The 23,943-nt window shown below is 30.8% G+C and overlaps 3 protein-coding genes across 3 annotated transcripts in view; 2 read left to right on the top strand and 1 right to left on the bottom strand.

Annotated features, from left to right (window-relative positions):
- LOC117171922 (tetratricopeptide repeat protein 37) overlaps window positions 1–623 on the top strand; it is a 14,050-nt gene extending 13,427 nt beyond the window's left edge. Inside the window, exon 13 of the mRNA XM_033359582.1 lies at window positions 369–623. Coding sequence (XP_033215473.1) covers window positions 369–537 — 169 coding nt within the window. The 3' untranslated portion in view covers window positions 538–623. The remainder of the gene's footprint in view (window positions 1–368) is intronic.
- Window positions 624–692: 69 nt separating this feature from the next.
- Window positions 693–12,448, bottom strand: LOC117171923 (pentatricopeptide repeat-containing protein 2, mitochondrial-like). The gene is made up of 5 exons (XM_033359583.1): window positions 12,262–12,448; window positions 6,241–6,770; window positions 5,853–6,161; window positions 5,542–5,646; window positions 693–1,042 (listed from the first exon to the last, which is right to left on the bottom strand). The coding sequence occupies exons 1-5, from the start codon at window positions 12,341–12,343 to the stop codon at window positions 902–904; spliced, it is 1,167 nt and encodes a 388-aa protein (XP_033215474.1). The 5' UTR covers window positions 12,344–12,448; the 3' UTR covers window positions 693–901.
- A 610-nt stretch (window positions 12,449–13,058) lies between these two features.
- Window positions 13,059–23,943, top strand: part of LOC117171873 (TAF5-like RNA polymerase II p300/CBP-associated factor-associated factor 65 kDa subunit 5L) — a 14,264-nt gene continuing 3,379 nt past the window's right edge. Inside the window, exons 1-9 of the mRNA XM_033359511.1 lie at window positions 13,059–13,216; window positions 13,313–13,470; window positions 14,177–14,516; window positions 14,624–14,859; window positions 16,085–16,267; window positions 17,433–17,585; window positions 17,713–17,860; window positions 17,940–18,108; window positions 18,207–18,390. Of these exons, the coding sequence (XP_033215402.1) occupies window positions 13,142–13,216; window positions 13,313–13,470; window positions 14,177–14,516; window positions 14,624–14,859; window positions 16,085–16,267; window positions 17,433–17,585; window positions 17,713–17,860; window positions 17,940–18,108; window positions 18,207–18,390 (1,646 nt within the window). The 5' untranslated portion in view covers window positions 13,059–13,141. The remainder of the gene's footprint in view (window positions 13,217–13,312; window positions 13,471–14,176; window positions 14,517–14,623; window positions 14,860–16,084; window positions 16,268–17,432; window positions 17,586–17,712; window positions 17,861–17,939; window positions 18,109–18,206; window positions 18,391–23,943) is intronic.

Here is a 23,943-nt window from a genome sequence, read left to right as displayed (position 1 = left end):
TTTTAAGTGGTCTCATCTTAAAATTAAAAATATAGTAATCATATATGAAACTGTCTTGTAATTTCATATGTAAACTTAATCCATTTTCACAATTTTCATTTAGTTAATAACTTTGAGGCAGTATTAAATTTGAAGGTTTTTTTGCATTTAATTTATTTGACAGCCTGACTGATTATATGTAATAGCCCATTTTATTTTGATCGGTTGGTTTTCAATTTGCAATATATCCTTAAGTATTGCAAAATTAACGCAAGTGCATTTATCACGTTTGGTTCGCTTACTCATTTTTGTTCGCTTACTCATTTATGCGTGACCCCTGATACATTTGTTATATTCGTTAATTTCAAAATTGGATGCATCTGTTTCAGATGTGCGAGCCCTGATTCAAAACAAAGTGCTCACTGGCTCACAGTGCTTTGTTCCGTCGTCAGAAAAAGTATATCGAACACAAATGTCTCAACCAAGTGGCTCCTACAAAACGAGGAAAGAGCCAGTATGATTGCTGATAAAGTAGCAGCTGCCTACATCTACCGATAATGAAAGTATTAAAGAAGTTGTACAGTTTACTAAGCAAAAATGAATCCGTAATTTGTATATGTAAAACACAAGCAATGGCATAAAAACAACTTTATTTTCTTTAATAACAAATATCGCTGTTTGAGTAAATTAATATTTATATAATTATAATACTCTATGAAATATGACTTTATGATTCATTTAAAGTGAAAAACTTATAAATGCTTTTTTACTTCAATGGGAATTCGTATTCTACTGGGATTCTTTTGTGAATAGTTTTCTTTCACCCGGAAATGACTTGCGATTTTTAAAATTTTCAAATCGTGAATTACATATTAATTTTTAATTGGACTTGAACACTACGTTATTGACCTTAAAAATACACTTAGAACTTCATCCCCGTTCTCTGCCGTTGAAATCCCTTGAAGTCTGACGAACCACCACCGTACCTGCTTGTGTTTGTGTTGTTTTGTCTGTCAGTGGGGCGACGTCTTTCGATAGTCCTGGTCAAAGATTCCTCTAAGGTCTAAAAAAGAAAAAATTGGTTACTTAATTATTATTATTAATGTCAATATGCCAGTAATCGTGACAATAACATTTAATGATGAAATCCAATTATATGGAACATTTTATAACAGCAAATAGAAACTAAATTCACTCAAATCAAATAAAAAGCAAGAAAATTTGCATCACGATTACTGGGACGTTTACCTTATACTAGATCATTTATGTTGGAAAAATGCGAAGTTTTCAAAATTAAACAATTTCCACATGTAAAAATATTTTAATTCAAACATATCCACAGTAAAAGCTGTCAAAATTGAACAGTTTCACATTTAGGTCAATGCAAATTCGACGAACTTATTCAAAAAGAAGAATTTCTCTATTTTTTAACTATGAAGACTCAATTTGAAATTGTACCATTATGAAAAAGAACTCCGCACAACCCTTATGGGAAGCGGCCATCTGTCAAATTGGCTGAAAATGGAAAAATGAAGTTCTCGTCACCCTGAAAAAAGTCTCCATTGCACAAAAAGATCATATGAGTTATGGGACATACAAGTCTCACACGCGCAAAATCATTGACAATCTGGGGCTTGTAGGTCCCGTATCTCCGAAACTACTCATTCGATCTTTTTGTGTCCATAGAGACTTTTGTTCAGGATGACGAGAACTTCATTGTCCCATAGATTCAGCCAATTTGACGTAGGGCAGCTTCCCATAAGGTTTATGCAGGGTTCTTTAAACTTCAAGCAGGAGAGTCAAGTTGAGAAAAGTAAAATAACGAGCGGGAGTATCCGGGACCCTGCTCTATAGTATATTCGTTGTTGAACGTAGTGAGTATATAATTGCACAAATTTTATGGGCTTTAATTTTTTGATTTTATAGTTGAACTTTCAATCCAAATATATTTTTTTAATTTGAACCCTTGCTTTTTAAAATTGAAAAATTTTTCATAACACGTCCAGAAAAAGACTTCATTTTTTTCAAATGGCATCCCTACAAAGTGTCTCTTTTCATTTCAAAGTGGCCCCGCTTATTCGGAATAAATAAAATAAACATACACATATATACACACATATATGTAAATAAAATGCTCATTTTTTTAAATAATAGCTTCTAGCGGATGTTTTTATTTCGATCAGGGTGTCCAGCGATTCTTAGAAACGAAATTCAAGGTCTCTTCCAGGTTTTCCAAGTGAATAAGTTAAGTTTTTCCAGGTCTTCTTTTTTTTACATCAAATAATAAAATAACAATTTTTAATAGATTAAAAAATTAATCATTTCATTTTTTTATCGCCAACAATTTTTAAATAGCGCAAAACCATGAATAAACAAATTCTTAATGTTTTGTGAACATAGATCGTCTTTGAAATCTGTTGAAATCTTTGTGAATTCGTTGAAAACATTCGAAGTACTTGAAAAGATTTTTGAAATCTTAAAATTCTGTGAAATCTTTTGGAATCTTTTTAAATTTTTGTAAACTATTTGAAATCGTTAAAATCCTTGAAATATTTTAAAATTTGTATGGAATATTTGAAATATTTGTGAAAGCTTTCTTTAATCTTTGTTTTTCAAATCTTTTGCATTCGATTGAAATCATGGAAATCTTTTGAAATCTACTCAAAGTGTTTGAAACCTTTTGAATTATTTTAACATATTTGAAATATTTTCCATATCTTTCTTATTCATTTGAAATCATTGAAATATTGGAAATCGCTTAAAATCTTCGACATGTCTTAAAATCTTTCAAATCTGATGTATTGCACCCTTTTTGAAATATTTAGAACTCCTTTATTTTTTTTTAATCTTTATGAAATTTGTATGCAATTTTTGAAATCTTTCTGAAATCATTAAAATATTTGTAATCTCTGTAAAATATTAGAAATTTGGGTTTCTTTTAAAAGTGCCCTTTTAAAAATTTCTGAAATCATTTTAAAGTTTTAGAATCTATGGAAATGTTTGAAATCTGGTGTACACGCCTTTTTCAAATCTTTGAAATCCTTACAATTTGTATGAAGTGTTCGAAATCATTGGGAAATATTTGTGAAATCTTTGGAATCTTTGTCAAATCTTTTGAAACATTTGTACAATTTTTCTTAAATTTTTGTTTGTGAAATCTTTTTCATTCGTTCTAATCATTGAATTATTTGAAGTCTTTATAAAATGTTTTGAAACATTGAAATCTGTTGAAAGTTTTAAAAGCTTTGTGAATGTGTTGTGCAATATTTTTAATCTGGTATACATATTTGAAATAAAAAACCGAGTGGTGAAACCCTTGAAAAATCTGTTATATCGCCATGGGCTCATTCAAATTCGGACACTGAATTAACATTAACATTTTCACGTTACAATTATATTTGTGAATCAAATATCACAAAGAAAACGTAGACTTTAACATTCTATATTTGCCTAGAAATCTCTTTCTTTATTCCGTAACGAGTAAAAAATAAATTATATTTTGATATATACAAAACTTTTCAGTAACAAGATTTTGTCTAAACAAGACTTTTCTTTCATTATAGACTGAACGATTTAAATTAAGTTTCTTATTTTAAGGAGAATTCCAGGTTTTCAAGGTCACTGAACACTCTGTTTGACAGAAATACAATGTATTCTTTTTATTCAAATACATCACTCGGATTTAAACAAAAAAAATGTAGAACTTTCTTTTCAAAAAACGACTTGGGGAATCTATTAATATGTACGTTTTAAAATTGTACAAAAACTGATACATTTTACTCAAAGGAGTATACTGTGAGCATGCCGAAGTAAAAATAGATCAACAGCGATTATTTAAATAAAATAAGTGTTTTATTTATAGAAAACGGCTTGAGAGACCACCCCAGTGGGCCAGAATACCCCCCCCCCCCCAGTGGGCACAAAATTTGGCGACGTATTTACATTTATACGACAACTTTACGACATCCTATTTCCATGTCGTCACGACATCGTGAAGACATCTTCAGATCATGCGACGTATTCACGATATCGTAAAGGCGCCTTAACGACATGGACATAGGATGTCGTAAAGTTGTCGTAACGATCTCGTAAAGACGTCGTCAAATGTTCAGCCCACTGGACCGTTCCGTGGTAAAAAGTCGACCAACCCATTAAAATATACAAAACTGACTTCTAATTACACCAATATATAATTTGACTGACACCGAATCTGAAGTTAAAATTTCAATAATGGATTAATCGTTATAAACAATTCATCTTAACAAATAATCCAGCGGATCAGTTTGTTGTAGACAAAAATGATTTTATACTCAAAGCGTTCCGATTTATTTAAGAAGTTGTATTTAGTTACAAAATATTTGTCGCACGCTAATTTTTTTACAACAATTTATAAAATTATAAACAATATTATCATAATTTAAAGCCCATGGACCCCCCCCCCCTCAAAGTTAATATTGGGGTGAAAGACTTTGATTAAAAGATAATTTTTGTTGAAAAAAATGTTTTTTAAGTTTTTAAACCAAAAGTATTTGAACAACATATTCAAGTCTGTGAGTTACGGAAAAACTGATTACGCTGTTTGTTTGTGCTGCAAAAATGACATAAAATCCATTGGTTAGATCTTTTTTTTTATCCACCCCATTTGTTACGAATTACAAATAAATACTGAACTGTATGATGCAATTGTTTATTTATACAAAAAAATTGCATGGACAAAGAAATTGTCCAACGTATGAACTCTACCATCTTTTCCGCAAAAACAAGAAAAATAATTTTCAATGAAATTATCTCATCTCAATATTAACTGTTTCGTCGTGTCTACTAGTTCTGCCATGGGCCTCATTAGTTAAAAAAAATATTTATAACTTTATACATTGTTTACAAATATTACCTCCGTTACTTACGATTTTTAGCGAAATTCATGAAAACGGGCAGTGCCATCTTTCAGTAATTAATAAACGAGCTATAAGTATATTGAATATTTGAACGGAAAGCACATATCAAGAATTAAAAAATAATGTTATAGTTTGTGTAACTTTCCACGAAGCCGGATTCTATAAATAACAAATAATTTACTGAATACCTTAATTATCACTGATTAAAATGACATTATTTTGTACAATTTTTGAATTTTGAAAATCGGACGTTTGGCCGAGGAATCGGGTCTTCTGGCCCACTGAAGACACTAATATCTGACGTTCCGCAAGGAAATGGTTTACTTTTTCGGTATGCAGTTATGTAGGCATATATAGCCGCGTCAATTCTCGAAATTTAAAGCCTAGGTAAAACGCATGTAAAGATGGCAAATACCATAAGCGCAATGTTAAATTTCTCGTTTATTGTTAAAATTTGCCCACTTCCAGGAAATAAGTATAACGTCGATATTTTTGTCCTTTGTTCTCAAACATGCCAATATCTTGTAAGCTACGATCGGTAAAGTGGACCCTTTCCAACTGCCATCTATGAAAATGACACTCGCACCCAGTAGAACCGTGGTGAATCATTATATATATATATATATATATTTACTATACATACTTATGTAGTTTTACATTCACTTACTTTATTTTGCACTAAATTTTGAGTCTTCAGTTCGTCCAAAATCCTGACAAGTTCTTCATTTTGTTCCGTTCCTGCTTTATTCAAAGCTTCTTCCACCTTGGCAATCTGAAAAAGATAGAATTTATCAACTTCGGCGATTGTAATAGTGCTTTGTAAAAATAAAAGAAATGAAATATGTCGAAAACTATGTTTCGAATTCATACAGCAATTAAGCCCTTTTATAACATTTGAACTTGAAAGAATTTAATACTTTGATCAAAATAATGCGTAATTGAAAACAAATTTCACGTAAAAATGATTGCAATACGTACGGTATCTTGGAAGAAAGTTATGGTTGTGGCCGATTCTTTGGTAAATCTCTCGGAGCGTAACATTTTCTTTATAAACTGTGCGACATCATCCAGTCGATTTAAATCGGTGTAAGCTTGTATTTTGATACACCTGACGTCGATGTGGCGAAATTGTGGACACGATGAGATAAGTTCCAGGGCAAATTCAGGTTTTCCTTGATTAAGAGCCAAGGTTGAAATGAGACAAACTGCTTTGCGATTAGGTTCAAAACCCTTTTTGTGCAATTCCTTCCAGAGGTCCAATGCATACTGGAAACTCTCCGGCGTGTTCTAAAGTAATTTGAATGGAACATTAGCGAACTTAGATAATAAATTCAAAAAGAAACCACAATCTCATTAAGAAATTTACCTCTCTGTAACAAGCTGCTAGAACAAGAATAACAGAATTCTGTGGATGCATAATTCCGCCTGTGTATTTTGTTTTTATCAAGTCGTAGACTTCCCTCATTTCGCCGTATCTCTTATGATTGTACAAGAGAGCTAGCAGAATTTGATAACTCGTTAGTTGATCAAAGAATCCCTGTAACTGAGGGTCTTTGAATGCTTCAAGAGCTACATCTGGCAAGTCCAAGTAGAAAAATGCCCGCATTACGACAGGTCCAAACACATAGTTTCCGAACCTTAGTTCGTTGTTTTGAGTATGGAACTTTTTCAGCATCTTCATTACCAGATCAACATCCTCCTTATTACTATCGACAATATGCAACATTGCTTTTAAGTCTTCAGTGAATATTATGCTTTTATTATCTTCGCTCGTGAATTCTGTCATTTTTGCACGGAAAGTCTGTGCAACAGACTCAAATTGATTCGTAACATGTCTCCTTGCCTCGGCGTAGGCATCGATTGCCAAGGAAGAAGCGCTGTACAATGACCTGCTCGCTGAAAAATAAAAATTTAATGTAATTTATTGTAATTTAATCTATTTTCTGAAATTAAAGTTAATGATAATTATTTACTTTGAGGGATTGTTAGCGAATAATTGATTTTCACGTTAAGAATTATTTCATTTAATTTTGGATTTACACTGCTTTGGATTTATTCTTCTAATTTCATATTTTCAAACCCTGCCTCGACTCTCTGGTCCTAACATTAAACCAGATTTACATATACGCAAATAAGCTTACTTGCCAATATCACAAAATTGCCGAAGCATCTACTTATAAAAAGACTGTTACATTAGTTTTGATTCTAACTTAAAAAGGAAATTAATTTGCTTAAGACTCGATAGTGTTTGTTAAGCACCATTGAAGATCCAAAACTACTCCACAAACTACTTTAAAATTTTGAGCTGGATATTCAATATCATTTACCTCTAATTTATTTTTGTTTCAAATATTTCAAAACAGGGGGGCAATATTTTCCAGGCGAGCATTGGCACAGGCTGTATACACTAGGGTGGTTCTTATTCATACTTGGAGGCAAGTTTAAATAGAATTGCTTCACCCCCCCCCCCCCCCCCCCCAGTTTTCTTTGAATGCAACAAAAAATGCCTCCAAATTTGAGCGAAATCGATTAATATTTAGGGGTCGCGGAAAGACCATGAAGTTTGCCATTTACTTAACATGGAAAAAACCGCTTTTTATGAATCTATTATTTAAACAAGATAATATGTTACAAATATTTCCGTATGTCATTATATTGTTCAGAATTCATTTTAAAATTAACTCTCAACTGTTTAAGCGACGTTAACTTATTTAAACATTTGTTCTTTCAGGTAAATCGTGAAATGCACGTATTTTCTACGTGCTATGAGTACTTTAATCAATAACAATAAAGAAATTAGCAGACTGAAACTTTGGAAACTGTATCAGAAGACCATAATCAACGTTCATGTACTTCATTTGAGTAGGAATTTCGCTAAAAATTATTTTCAAAGAAATTAAAACTGGGACCATTTTTTCACATAATTTCTTTGTAACCTTGAAATTTTTCGAACTTAAGAACTTCTTTTATATTTAAAATATCTGAAAGATGTAAAAAACATAATATACATAATTCAGTGTCGACTCTTGCATTTCTCGAAGTTTGAGGCTAATATTTTACATATAAAAAAATGCTTAGGTTAAAAAAATGTCAAGGTACAAAGAAAATATGTCAAAAAATGAGCCCAGTTTTAATTTACATGAAAATATTTTTGAGCGAAATTCCTACTCAAATGAAGTAGTCGGTAATATACAGGAGTGGGCAAAAGTCTTCGCATACTTCTTTTTTCATTACGGATAATAAACATTTTTCAATGTTCTTGGGCTTATTTTGAAGCTATTGTTTCATCGTATCACAACAGCTTATGAGTATAAATCGTAAAAATTTTGTTATCAAATCGCAATGACTTAAATTGTATAAAAAAAAGTTGGAAATTTTTGAAAATATCTTAGCTGTAGGCAATTTAGAATAAAAATTAAATAAATATATATTTTGAGCAAATTTCATAGAAACTTCGTGATTATATGTCTCGTACATTCTACAAAAATATTTTTGTTACAAAAAAAATGTCAATTTTTCCATCTTTTTTTTAACATCTTCAAGTTTTTGCAATTCGACAAGACCATTTTTACGATTTAGACTCATAAGCTGTTGTGATACGGTGAAACAATAACTTCAAAATGAGTTCAGGAACATTGAAAAATATTGATTATTTCGGAAGTTATTGAAAATTCAAGAAAACATTAAAATTTACACTATTTTTGCAATATCTACTTTAAAAATAGACAGATTGGCTTCACCCTGGACTCATTTTATACAGAATTCCGAGAGTAATCAACCATTTAAAGATAAATTTGTTTGGCTCTGACATAATTCACATTAACAGAAATTTAATCAGTCATCAAAAAAGAGGTGTGCAAAGACTTTTGCCCACCCCTGTAGGTGTTTAAGTGTGTCACATATCCTTAATCACAGAAAATGTCAGGTCTTAAAATATGGAGATTTGATGCAACCTGGGAAAGTCACATTTGATAAGAAACCATTACATTTTCACTGTTAATAAGAATGTATGCAACATCATAATGAATTAAAATATGATTAAAGACTTAGGATACTTAATTATTTTATAATAAATATTAGAAATCATGATTCACGTGCGAAAAGTTTCTTTTCAGCGGTCCTTCTTAATATAAAACATTTCCAAATGGCCTTTTAAATATTTACAGAATCAAATTTCTGGCAACTTACCGGCTAATAAACATTTTTCCTGGACATTAAAATTAACAGATTAAAACTTTTAAACTTGAACATTTTTCAATTTAATTATTGAATACTTAACTAGAAAAATAAAGCATTCAAAGCATCAGATCTCTTCTGAATTTAAAGCATTTAAAAATTAAACATTAGAATAAAGACACCGTCATAAAAGAATAGCTTTTCTGAGGCGATCTCCAAACGTGAAGATTTTATAAAAACTGGCAGAGTCAAAATTTATCAATGAACCTTCTCATTTAGGATGAGAATGTACAAAATAACATTACTCAATTAGAGTACCCAGCGATTACTAGGAACAAAATTCAAGGTCTTTTCCAGGTTTTCTAGGTCAGGAAATCAAGTTTTTCTAGGTTTCCTTTTTTACAACAAGTAGTAATTGAAAATCTGTATGTTACACATGTGAAAGATGAAACACTTCATTTTTTATTGGGCAAAAGTGTCGAAAGAAACCATAATAAATAAACAAATTCTTAAGTTTTTGTAAACAAGTCGTCTTTCTGAAATCTTTGGGAATATTTTTAAATCTTTGTAAAGTCCTTGAAAACTTTGAAATCCTTCAAATTTTTGAAATTTTGGTCAAATTTTTGAAATCGTTGTGATTCTTTTACAATTTTTTAATTCTTTGAAAATCCTTATACATTCTTAGAAAAACTTGTGAAATCTTTCCTACATCCTTTAATTTATTTAAAATCTTTTGAAATTCTCTAAAAAAATGTGAACGTGTTTAAAATCTTTGAAATGTTTTGGATTTTGGCGTACTGTTCTTTTTTCGAAATCTTCGAAATACTTGAAATCTTTTGAAATCCTTATGGATTCTTTGAACTATTTGTGAAATCTCTTGCATTCATTTGAAATCATTGAAACATTTGAAATCTTTGTGAAATTTGGTGTACTTTTTGTGTGTGTATTTGTTCCCTTTTCGAAATCTTTGAAATTCTTGAATTCTTTTGACATCTCTGAAATTTTGATGGAATCGTTTAAATAGTTGTGAAATATTTTGAAATCTTCTAACACAATTTGAAATCATTTAAAATCTGTGAAATGTTTTGAAATCTGGTGCACTGTACCCTTTTTGATATTTCTGAAATTCTTGTATTCTTTTGAAATCTTTATGAAGTCTTAAAAATTCTTGTAAAATCCTTTGGAATTCATGTCAATTCATTAAAATATTTTAAACCTTTTAAAATTTTAGTAAAATATTTGGGATCCTTAAAATCTTTGAAATGTTTATTTAATCTTTGATTCTGAGATCTTTTCTGTTCATTTAAAATTACTGAAATCGTTTGAAATCTTTTAAAATTTATTGAAACCTTTTGTAACTGTTTAAAATCTTTGAAATCTGGTGTAATGTACCCTTTTTGAAATCTTTTAAATTCTTGACAACTTTACCAAATTTGGTGGATTCCTTGCAATATTTTTTTAATCTTTCTTAAATCTTCTGAATTAAGTTTAAATCATTAGAATATCTGAAATCTTTTGAAAGCTTCTAAAACATTTTGATATCGTTTAATATCTTTGACATTTTGTTCTCACGCCTTTTCAAATCCTTGAAATCCTTTTTAGTTATTTCAAATCCGTGAAATTTTCCCAATATTACGGTCTGTTCATTGCAATCTATAAAATAATTAGTACAGTCTACGAAAAGTTTCCCTGAAATCTCTGTATAACGGTTTTAAAAGCAAAACAAAAATTCAAATTCAAGGTTCTCGTGACAAATTTGAAGAGATTTCCAGGCTTTCAAGGTTTAAAAGAATTCAAGGAGAATTCCAGATTTTCGAGGTCGCTGGACCTGTCAATTTAGTTTTTATATTGAAAAAAAGCCTAAAGCTAAATTTAATTTCCAAGGGGTCACTTGGATCCCCCTTTTAAACAGTTTTCATCATAAATAGGTAAATTAAAAAAAAAAAAGCTGTCAATTTTTGGAAATTTTAAGAATTTTAAGAATAAGAAACTGATATAAAATTGATTTCTTGAGAAAAGGACACTTAAAACCTTGAAATGTGTAAATTTTCATTATTTTCCGATTTCAAATTTGCTCACTTTTTAGCAAGTCTAATTATTGAAGACTCCTAATTCCACATCTTTAATTTCTTTAGGCCTTGTATTAAAAATGATTAAAAATGTTCATTACCCATTTTAAGGGTGTAAAATCTGTAAATATTTTAAAACCGAAGAATGCTGCACAAAGTTTACGCAAGAAGCTTTTTGGGGAAATCATTGTCTCATTAGGATTTTTCCAACTATTTTAATTAGTGTATCATTTATTTCTCCATTGTACATTCCTTTGAGTTTTACAATATGGCTATCCCTCATCCTATAAACATAAAATTTCTTAATAACAATCGTCGCATATTACGTAAATAATTGGCAATTACCATAATATCACAAAATTACAATGCAATAATGAACTATTAAAATTTTTTCGCGTATCTAATTTGAATCTGTCCAAAATGAAACACCGCAATATGAAATTATAAAAATATTTAATGTTTCCAACTTGAAGAGTTTGTATTCTTAAAGAGACATTGGTACAATTTGACAGTTTTAATTTAAACACTTGTATTAAATGCATTTTAAAATATTATGTAAATATACTGTAAAGTATATCAGTAGTTGAAAATTTATAGAATTTATATTGAAAGGGTGACATTTTCAAACATCCATAATAATGTAGGCCATGGCAAAAATCCATTTATATTAGATATACAATATCTATGAAAGCTTACGTAATAATAAAAACGTTTATAAAATTAGTGATCGATAATTTAAATTTCAGTAACTTTATAATTTCCTTCATTCAACAACTCAATATAAATCAATAAATAATTCTCTAGGGTTCCTTCGAAAATAATTATAATGAACTTTTGCAAATTATGTTTTATTTTGTGGGTTTCATAACTTTTTTTTATTGAATATAACCTTGTATAAAAAAATATTCTCGGCAGGAGAATATTCAACATCTTATGTATTTTATTGCATACTGCTGTAATCCACGACTCTAACAGTAACATAAATAAATAGATATTTTAATTCTTTATGAAGCTAGCACTACCTCAAAGCATGTAAAGTTACTACTATTTCTTAATTAATATAGTCGGGTTACTATTGCCTCGTGAGTATCAGTCGGTGTCGTCTAGAAAACCCGAAAGTGAGGTTAAAAGTACAATCTTACCATTATTGGAGACAGGCTTCAGGATACTGCTACTCAGGAATTTCAAATTATTCCTCAAAAGTCCTCTGATACTCATAGCCATTTTTTAATATTTTAATTAATGTATTACTTTATTATATTTAAAAAGAATAACTGAAGGCTATGTTAAATCGCGAGTACCTCGTTTTAGGAAAGAAGAGGAACCCACGTTGGGAAAAGGAACGGAAACGAACAACAGAAGGATCATTTTAGCGCTAAATTCAAAACTGTGATTCCCTACTTTTCTACAATTATATATTTTAAACAAACAATTATTTCAGCAGTTTTCAAATTTGAAAATCAAGCCTTAGTATAAAATAAGTTTAATTTTATTTGAAGCCTCTTTATGAAATGTTAAGAGTTTTATGTACGTACGTGAATATATAGGTACCTACAATTATATACCAGCTATATTACATAATTTCCATTATTTTATCCACAACGCTATTTACTATAAAGTACAAAAAAATCGCCTATTCATTGTACAATATGTAAACCATTAAAAAAAAGCAAATAAAATACACACATATGTTGAAATTAAAATGAAAATCAAAATTGAAAAAATGAAAATTATAAGAAAAAATAATTAATAAAATAAAAATAACTAATAGAATATTTTTATTTTAGGGTTTCTAAATGAAAATTTTCTGCCAATTTTCTTTTGTTATTAAACATTCTGTTGGCAAAGGAAAATTGTTGCTTGTCTCTTTACAATTATTAATAAGAGCGTTCGGAGCGTTTGGAGAAAAAGAGGGAACACAGCCCATGTGATCTGTGACTGTGATGTGATGGCGTCCGACGCGCACAGGATGAATGGACGTTGTGTTTTTAAATTGCCGAAACTTTATGAAATTTCGATCAAATGAAGATGAAACGGTCGAAAATTGAAGTAATCAATGCGACTGTCGATTCGTATTTGAAGCGACGGCGATATCAGGTATGTTGGTTCTGGAATATGTGTACTTCGGTCTATACATTAAAAGCAATAACTGCATGACCTAACCTTCAAAACTGTTTACTAATAATCTCACAGGATAGTGACGTTTTTCGAAAACCTGAGAGAACGGGTTGTAGCAGTAGCGAGGAAATGACTTTAAATGTTACTGCTGAGTGCGGGACATCACGCGATAATTCCATCGTCTTCAGTGCAATCATCAACGACCCCACAGCCGCGGATCAGGCCTATCAAAAGTAAGCATGTCCTCTTTCATATTACCTTTCAAAAATCAAAATTATTGCTTTCTGTAAAAAACTGTTAGTTTTTAGACTTTTTATTCATTAACAAAGAATGTCGAGTATTTTTGACAGAAAGGAGTTTGTTTTATTGATATTAGGAGCTTGCGATTATTTATAATTTATTTTTAATGATTTTGGAGCAATTAGAATTGTTTCAGTTATTATATTGTTCAATTGAATTTTAGGTAAATTAGTACTTTATGTATATGAAGTAGGGGTACTGAATGTTTTTGTTAGGAATTTAATTTATTTTTTAATACTTTTGTGAGCATTGCAAATTAAAGTGCGTACCAGTACTTCATGCTCATTTCTTTTTTAAATTGAGTGCATTTGTTGCTCAGTGGGGGGAATTCCGGTTTTTAAATTAACGATCAATATAGGGCAGAACATACATTTTGCCAGTGAAAGTTTCAAACACTAGTAATTGGTTATCCGTTTTCATACAGATACAAAATTGAGAAAACTTGTGAAAAATATACTTGGAAATTAACCAAAAAAGTTTCAACCGTTTTATAAATTTTTTTCTTAAAAGGAAAATTGAAAGTATTGATCCGAATTAAAAAAACCTATTGTTTATGTTTTATCCTTTAATTATGAAAGGGTTGTAATTTCATCATTTTTGATGACTACAGTAATATTAAATAATATGAATAATTTTCAGATTAAAGGGTTGGATAAATGGTGTAGCAGGTGACAAGTTAAGATCAGAATTACGGGAACTTTTGTACCCCGTGTTATGTCATTTGTACCTTGAAATGCTTCATGCAGGAAATAGGCAACTAGCTATTCAATTCTTAAAGACGCATCAAAACGATTTTATCTCTAGGACTGAAAAAGATTTTTTGGACGAATTGTCCAACGTACTGTCCATACAAGATATAGAGTTACGCCCTTTAGTCAATGCATTTAGGACGAGGAAATATAAAGTTGATATGTCAGATGAAGCGCACGTTTGTCTTCATAAATTTCTGTCAAAATATGGGCATATTATTCTCATGCAGGTAATATAATTGAACTTATTTTTGTAAGAGAGTTTAATTTTTATTGATTTATTATTGAACGAAAACATATTTTGGATTGTGTCTATTTATTTATGGATTATTCACAGGTCATAAATACTCACATAACCATTATCAAAGAAATGTCAGATGGTTATATAGAAACTGAAGAAAATTGTGGTGAGAGAGGGCAAAATAATGACATAGGTATTAATGGGCACATGGAACAACCATCCGGCACTGGTGTCGACAGAGAAATGCGAGAGCTTCAAGAAGCTATTCGACTGATTCGCAATAATTCTCACCAGCCTCTTCGAGTATTTACTGTTAGCAACGCAATTGAAAAGTAATTCCAAAGTATTCTTTTGTTCAGTTAATTTATCGATACATCACAATTGAGCTGCCGGATCGAAGAAGGGGATATAAACTTATTTCTCTGGAAGTGGGAAGACATTGTGCATCTTTTTCCCCCTAGGCAAAAAGTTGTAGCTTTTTAGTTTTCTAATTAAAGCCAAAAAATCTAGCTTCTTTCTAAAAATTATTTTTGATTCGTTTTTCACTTCAACTCGTGCTCAGTCTGTCAGTTTTAAGGATTTTTTAAATAAAATTTTCAGGCAATGTAGTTTGAAATGTCCTTCGACTGATAGAGGAAAATTAATTCAAACATTTATTTTAAAAAAATTTTTGTACATTTTTTTCTGATTGCGTGGCGCTGATCGGACTTCTCTAACTTCCAGCGTTTCGTTTATCGAGCGAATTTTGAAAAACAAAACACTTCCAGCGAGAAAGTTGTTGACAATAGTATAAAGAAGTTTTTTGGAAAATTGTGGCGCTATCGAATTGATATTCAAAAAATTATTAACGTCTCAAGTCGATAGCGGCTAGTCGACTCACGCGCGGGCTGTACCGAGTCTCAGATCCGATTTATAATAGAGTTCGCAGGCGCCAAAAATGAAAACTAATCAAGTAACCAGGTAATATCCAAGTATTATGCATAAATAAATAATAGTGCATAATGTAAAATAGTTGATTGATTTAATATTATGTACAATGGAATGGTTCCATTTTTGAGACAAACTGTACAAAAGTAAAAGAAAACATAAACATCTAATGGTTGAGATTGAACGGATTCTAATTTTTGGCGCTGGAAGCTAGAGAAGTCCGATCAGCGCGAGGCATCGGAAAAAATGAAACATTTTTTTTAAATAAATTTTTGTATTACTTTTGCTCTGTCAGTCGAAGGACATTTCAAACTACGTTCCCTGCAAATATGATTAAAAAATCCTTAAAACTGACTGACTGACTGAGCACGAGTTGAAGTGAAAAACGAATCAAAATTAATGTTATGTCTAGGGAGAAAGATGCGCAATGAAATTCTGCATCTAGATATAGTCTTTTAAAATTAAAATTCAAAAATGTCTAAGAAAGCTTCCAGGGGCCTTCCCGCTCCCAGCGAAATAAGTTTATGTGCCTTTCTTCGATCCAGCAGCTCAATTAATGCATTTAATACGTTCTTATAATAAGTTACCACTTAATTATGTATAATTTAGATATTATTTTAATTCAAACAGTGCAAGTTGTGGTATTATTACACCAAACATGGATAAGTTGGCGGCAGGTTTTAGCACTAATGAAATCAGAGTTTGGGGTATCGGCGACACTGTACTTATGAGGCCGACTTTTTCTGAGCCTGAAGTTACTCTTGCTTGTGATTTACCGTCTTCGCCTAGTTTTTTACAAGATGGTAATGAAAGGTAAGGAAGATTTATCATTAGGCGAAAATAAAAAAGTTGACAGTTTCATGTTCCTGGAATATTACACTCTTGTGTTTCGAAGAATAATTTTCTTAAGTACAGGATACTATTAAGTGTATTCCCTTCAATAATATCCAATGTACCAATTATTTTTACTTGACTAAGTATCAAAATAATTTCGATTAAATATGAGTAAATCTCATCCAGTAACGTCTCCCTTTCTACCCTTTTTCAAATGTATAGCTTAAGATCTAGTTTTTAAATACATGTATTTTTCAGAATTAATTTCAGAATTGCAAAATAAAGTCTTTTTCTCGTTTTTAATTATAGTTTTCGAGTTACAAGCACTTTTTAATTGTTTCCGAGTATTTGCGTCATCCGGTAACAAAACAGGTTTCCATTAATTCTATGGCTTACATTTAAATTTATTTAATAATTGAAGTTTACTCAATATATATAACGGTAAAGATCGTACAACATTTCGGTGTCATCCGGTAACAAGGGCTTATCATTAGAAGAAGCGTATATTGGAGGTGAGTTAAGAAGAAAATAGAAATAAAAACAAGTACTTTTTACCTGCAAAACACTTGATTAATAGATTAATCCCGGCTAACAAAATATTCTTTAAAAATGATCAAATTTTGGTTGCGTTACCTTGTCATCCGGCAATACAAAAGTTGTTTAAAAGGATTGAATGTAATTAGAAAATGCAAATAATTGATATTCCCCTCATTTTTTAATTGAAAAATTATTTTAGAAAAAATTTAGAAAAAATAAATGTTTTATTAAAATTATGTAATAATTAAATCATTAAATTTATTTAACAATAGTACAAAAAAAATAGTACAAATCTAGTAATTATTTTTAAATTATGTGTATTATAAAGAAGAGGAATAATAATAATAATTTAATTATAATTTTCATAATATAGAAATAATTAAAATCATTATAAAATAAGAGCGTACCTCTTTATTTCCAAAGTAATTATTTTTACACTTATTGTAATTAATATGGATAGAAAAAAATGTGTTTTATTGATTTTAGTTTTTTTTTCCATTCAATTCAAAATCGAATATTTAAAACTTTTTCATTTTTACTCTATTATTTATGGGATAATATTTTTAATGGTATAGTGATTTTTTGTTTGAAAATTAAATCCTTGCAGATGCGCAGGTGGAGCGGTAGTTTTAAGAGGTCACAGAGATGTCGTTCATGACATGAGATTTGTACCTGAGTCGGAAATTCTCCTTTCTGTGTCCAGTGATAAAGACATGAGAGCTTGGCGCCTGAATGACTTCTCGTGTGCTGCAGTTTACGAGTAAGTATAAGGGAATTTTGTTTGGAACTTACAAATTTGGTGTTATTAATTACATGTGCTAAAAGGGATATGTCTGAAATATTTTTTACCATTTCTTATTTATCAACTGATACCATTTGTATTACAGGGGACATAATTATCCCATATGGTGCATGGACACTAGTGCGTTTAATTTATACATAGCAACGGGTTCTCATGACAGAACTGCCAAACTGTGGTCATTGGATAGAACATTCCCCCTTCGAATATTTGCAGGGCATTTCTTGGATGTGAATGTAAGTAAAGAAACTGCAACTGCTAAATATCACACGTTTTACAGATAAGACATAGAAATGTGGCAAACTTAATTTACAGTGTATACGATTTCATCCAAATGCCCGATATTTGGCAACTGGTTCTGCAGATAAGACCATACGGTTGTGGAATAAAGACGATGGGAATTTGTTACGGGTTTATGTCGGTGCTCAATCGACAATTTATAGCTTAGCTTTTAGTCCCGATGGAAAATACCTAGCTGGGGCAGGTAATTGATTATTTTCTTTACATTTAACATTTATTTTATAATTCCATTAGCTCTACGTCAAAGATTAATTTTCACTTCCATATTATTTTCTTTTGCAGGGGACGACAAAAATATTTCTATTTGGGATTTGTCGACAAATTCTTTGTTGACTGAGCTAAAGGCTCACCAGGATTCGGTAATGAATTTAGATTGGAGTCCGGATGGTCAGTACATCGCAAGCTCGAGTATTGACGGAGTAGTCTGCTTGTGGTCAACTCAGGAACACATTAATCTCAACAATGGGTGAGTTGAAAGAAAATGTACCCTAATTTTAAAAATTGAAGAAATAAATAGTTGAATTATATGGTAAGCAGTAGAGTAGTGGCCATGTTAAGGGAGACTACTTCAATAGGTTAAAGTAAAAGTTTCAATCTTTAAAATGCGCCGTACTAACAGATTCTAGAACGTCATATTTGCAGCCTATGTGGTATTTAAATATTATCAAAAGGCTAATTTCCTCGAAAAATCTGATGTGATGGAGCAAATCTGACACCAGATTCAGATTCAGGTACCCCCAAAATTATTCAACATTTTTTGTGGCTTTCGTTTTGCACTACACTAGGAATCCCATTTAAGTATCTTCCATTTATGTCGTTGCGAGAATTGATGCCTCAGAGGCTTCGTTATGAGAGCAGCCACAGGGCCGAAAAAGGAGGCTTTGCTCAATCAAGCGTGACAAACAGCCTTCGGGATGCACTCTCAGCACGTTAGTTTGGAGTGAGCTAATTTTGTGTTCAATTTAAGTGAAGGTCATTTATGACCATACCCAAAAACGCACATAAATCGGATTTCCAGTGTATTTATTAAAATAACCCTTACAAAAAAGAGTTTTTTCTTTAAAATTAACTTAACAATTATAAAACGCGCTCTAGTAATATGTTGCTTATTTTGATTGCCTAATTATCGAAAAGTTCGACCTTCTTTGCCTCTTCAGTGATTCGCAGTCGCCATTTTCAATTATCTACAATTGCTCCCTCATAGAGGGAGGTTTGTAATTACCTGAATTTTCAAATCTACTTTTTAAATTCTCATAATTGATCATTGAGAAAGTATTAGAATTTTTCTCAATTTGCACCATAGTTAGGCCATTTTAAAAAATTTTTTAAATTGTATGTACTGATATTCGTAGTATTCAGAAAGCCAACAATTTTATCCTAATGACTATTTTCGATAAAAAAAATTATCAGAGTTATTGCATTTATAAAATCGAAAATTTAAATTTTAAGCCAAACAATGTGATCAAACTATGTAAGATACAAAAAAAGATGAACTAACAAAAATTGAGACCCTAAAAAAGATCTACAAATTTGTTAATAATCAGTTCTCGATAGGATGCGTAGTTGTTTTATTCGTGAAAAATAACATTGCAAATAAAAAGAATAAAATTTTTAGGAAAAACGACACAAGCTACGAACAAAAATAAGTGAATAAAAATTGTGCACCTAAAACATATCTACCAATTTTTTACAAATCACTATTTGACAGAACACGTAGTATTGGTTTTATTCATAAAAATGGCATTAAAAGTAAAAAATAAAAATTTGTGAAAAAAAAGATAAAAGGTACGAAAAAATATTGATAGAAAAAGTTATTCAACCAAAAAATAGCTACAAATTTCTTAGCATTTTTAAAATTTTCATCATTTATGATGATTAAATAGTTCTCGCCATTTTGGTTTTATTTATCGAAAGTACCATGCAAAAAATCAAAAATTCAAATCTCGAGACAATAAACGACGCAAAATATGGGGAAAAGTTTTTGGAGGCATTTTAGTGTTTGAAAATTCCTACAACATTTCTTTGTTTTACCATTTATTGACAGAACTTCTCATTTTTAACTTATTTATGGAAATTGATATGAAACAATAGAAAATCACAATAGTAAGCCAAAAGACGCGAGAAGCGTAAAAATCTAACAGGAGACTTGCAGGATGTTTTGTTTTATCCATAAAAAATAATATGAAGACAAAAATCCTATTTTTAGAATGAAAACACGAGATAGGGAATAATGTCTGAAGGAAGGATTGTACTTTTTTACTGTAAAAGGCAATTCATAAAATAAATATACATTTAAACATTTCTGTCTAAAATTGAGCGGGTAGCGCGAGTGATACGATGAGAATGTATACCTCAAAGCCCACAGAGCTTTGAGCAATTGTAGCTTCAACTATACACATTCAAGAAAAGTGCAAAGAATTAATACCCGCACGAGAAGCGCAAGATCAACCGACGCGCGTCCGTGTGTGTGTGTGTGTGTGTGTTTATAACTTTTTTCTGACCAACATAACTCGAAAAGTAAAACAGCTATGATCATGAAATTTGGATATAAGATTTTGAGCTAGATCCGACATTTAAAAAAAAAAAATTTTTACATTCTCATCCTAATGAGAAGGTTTGGTTTTATATGAAATTTCACTTTGTGTTTTAAAAGGTCTGTGCACGAATCCGGAAGAAATGTAAAGACCGATCGCGAAGTGCGAGAGCCATCAGTTGCGCGCCCTGGGTGCGCTCAAACTATCGAGCTAAGGTTTTTTAACAAGAAAGAATTCATAATCACAAAATTACAGTGGTGGATGTGTTGAGTCTTATTTTTAAAAAGTTGGCGGAAGAATGTACGAAAAATATAAAGACCGAGCGCGAAGCGCGAAATAAATGCACAATCGAGCGCTCAAACACGCGAGCTAAGCAAGCAACGCGTATAGAGCGCGAAGAGAATGTGCCCATTCAGCTGGCAGATTTTTTTTTGTTCAGTTGAGAGATTTTAAAAAAAAGTTACCTTTTTATATGAGAAAAACTGTTATGATATTCAAAATGCGACAATACGATGTCTACTGTATTTGTTCACGTCTTCGAGGCGCATCGATCGACCTGTTGTTGAAAATGTATGGCCTACCAGTACCGATTTACGAAGTTTCAAAAAAAATTTAATTCTCTTCATACGAGAAAAACTTTGTCTTTTATCAGAAATACTGCAGTACTGTATGTGGCATGTTTGTTCGCATTTCCGAGACACGCCGAATGATCTATTGACGTGTAATTTGATTTAACTGTTCGCGTCTTTGAGACGTGTGGATGACGAACTTCCGATGGCCATTATTAATTAATCAATAGCGGCTTAAAAAGTTACATTGTTCATTGTAACAGAACACATCGATTGACATTTCGGTGGGCTTCCTGATTATTTAAAAATAAAGATTTCGGTAAGACAGAAAAATAAGTTTGAAAAATATTTAAAGTATCAATTTTTTTCTTTCGTTAGAGAAAAACTTCCATCTATGGGAAGGCAAATTCAAGTAATCTTTATACAGATTACTTGTACTCAAATATAGAAGTTTATCCGAGCACGAATTAGAAGGAATGCAATGAATTAACAGGGTCAGTATACATCAGGAATATCATGATCTGCAAGTGGTTGTTTGATTTCAGGTAAACTTTGTGAAATTATAGTGTTATGTAAGATACACTTGCGGTCCAAAGGATTTTTGAAAATTTTTTAAATTACGGCAGTTACGCCATATTGAATTTCGCCATCACACTTTTTTGAAATATCTATATTTCTGAAACCATTCCACGGATTTTAATAAAAACTGTAGGTGATAAAGATAAAAGTATAGACTGTAAATTAAAAAAAAAAAAAAAATTTTTCTAATTATGACCAAAAAAATTCTGAATTAAGTTTTTCGTCAAGCAGGGAAAAAATGTATGTTTTTTGTTAAGGCAATTCAATTCCTTATAATTTCACCTTTAATTTAAAAAAAATTGATGGTGACTTTTCTAGATCACGAAATAATGTAATTTCAGTGGGACCGTGAGCTGCCACCGCGCTGCTCTTAAAGTGTCGCACAGTGTGGAAAGAGCACATTTTTGGTCAAAATCGCCCTACACGTACCATTTATTTTAAAAAATTTCAAATTCATTAAGACCTGACATAAATTGATTTAAAAACTAACTAAAAATTATTCTCAGTCAATTAGATTAACAACACAGTCTTTTTCCCAGGTAATCGTCGTCTTACGTCACATTCATAGTAAGTCTTTAACAATTTTAAGTGTGTCTTCTCATAACTTCTTGCCTGGCCTAAGGTTTGGGGATGATCCAATACCAGTTTTTGTATGAAATTGTACAGCTTTACGAGCTAATCTGTATGGGACTCCAAACGCAGACCTTATTTCCCTAATTCCCCAGCCCTTTGTTACCATAGTCAGAAGTTGGACTGCATAGAATATATTTGATTTTTTATTCAATTGTTCCTTAATTTCGTTGGTTATATCTTCTATGTCTTTCTCACTAGTATCAACTTCAATCTATTTAAACACCTTTTCCAATTGTACATTTAGAATTGCCTTTATCTCATCACTTTCTGAATTTGTACAGTTTTTGTTCGAAGATCTCTACTCCTTACAATGAAGGAAATCCCTACAATCTGCAGGATTTCATTCAATTTAGAAAGATATTTTTGCCTTTCGGCATCTCTTTCTAATTCTTCAAAAAAATTATCAAATTGAGTTAAATCTCCAACCAATTCAAAATTCATTTCTTCAGGAGAGTCTTCAGCAGATTGAGGTGAATGCTCTACTTCATTATCAAATGAAGAGAACCTCTCTGATTTTTTATTTCTAATCGACATGTGGTATATATGTATTTGTTTAAGCCAACGGAAAACGTTTCACTAATAAATTGTGAAACTTGCCCAAGTTTTTTTTATATCGACTGTACTGTGTTTCCTCCTTGCAGAGGGATAAAAACCATTTCTTCGCGGCATATTTCCTTAAATAATTATCTAAAACTAAGAATGATGAAACGTGAATTTGAGGTTGAGAGGATTTTCATTTGTCTCAAAATCAATTGTTTTGCAGCAAAAATTATCATTATGCGACTAAATTCACCTAATCTTGCAGCCAAATAATACTGTTTGGTTAAAAAAGAAATTCACGTGGCTCAAAACAAAAGAAGCAAGATAATGATACTTTTGTTTCGAGACGATTTTTTCCCAGAGTGTTCACAATAATTATGAACATTAATGTTCATAAATAATTTTTGATAACAACTACACATTGTGTTCATGTTTTTCATTAACTAATTTTTGTTGGGAAATGAACTAGTACTGTCTTCCTAGTAACCCCGACTGTCATTTTTTTCATAGTTTCAAAAGCTCTTAATTATATTCATAAGATTTTGTAATAAAATTTTTTATTTTGATGTAAATATTTTCTATAAACAAATTACATACTTTTACATTATTTTATGAAAAGGCTTAATTGACTACGCTGCAAAATCATGAAAAAAATGGTTGAAATGTGTATTTGTTTACAAAAATTGTTAAAAGTCGGCTATTTTTTACTAATTGTAATCGCACTTTAGTATATTTCGTATTGTATAAAAAGCTATGGATTATAAGTAGATAATAATTGAAAATAACAAAAAAATGATTTTCGTTTTCATCAGTTTGTTTATCTCGTGATCTAGTAGAGTCACCATTAATTTTTTTAATTAAAGGTGAAATTATAAGGAATTAAATTGTCTTGACAAGAAAAGAGAAATTTTTTCCCTTCTTGACAAAAAAAAATGAATTAAAATTTTGTTTGTTCATTTTTTTGATCAAAATTAAACAAAATTTAATTCTTAATGTAAAGCTTAACTTTTGTCTATAACGCCTACAATTTCGATTAAGATTCGTTCAATGGTTTCAGAAATATAGATGCGAGGGTAGTTCAATAAGTCCTTAGAATGAAGTATAAAAACAATTTTTTTTGGGTAAATTTTTTTTTATTTTTCAACATAATCTCCTTGGAGCTCT

The sequence above is a fragment of the Belonocnema kinseyi genome, chromosome 4 (genome assembly GCF_010883055.1).
Source record: "Belonocnema kinseyi isolate 2016_QV_RU_SX_M_011 chromosome 4, B_treatae_v1, whole genome shotgun sequence".
In the NCBI taxonomy this organism is placed as follows: Eukaryota; Metazoa; Arthropoda; class Insecta; order Hymenoptera; family Cynipidae; genus Belonocnema; species Belonocnema kinseyi.
The sequence above is the reverse complement of the archived record's forward strand: the minus strand, read 5'-3'. Positions and strand labels throughout refer to the sequence as shown.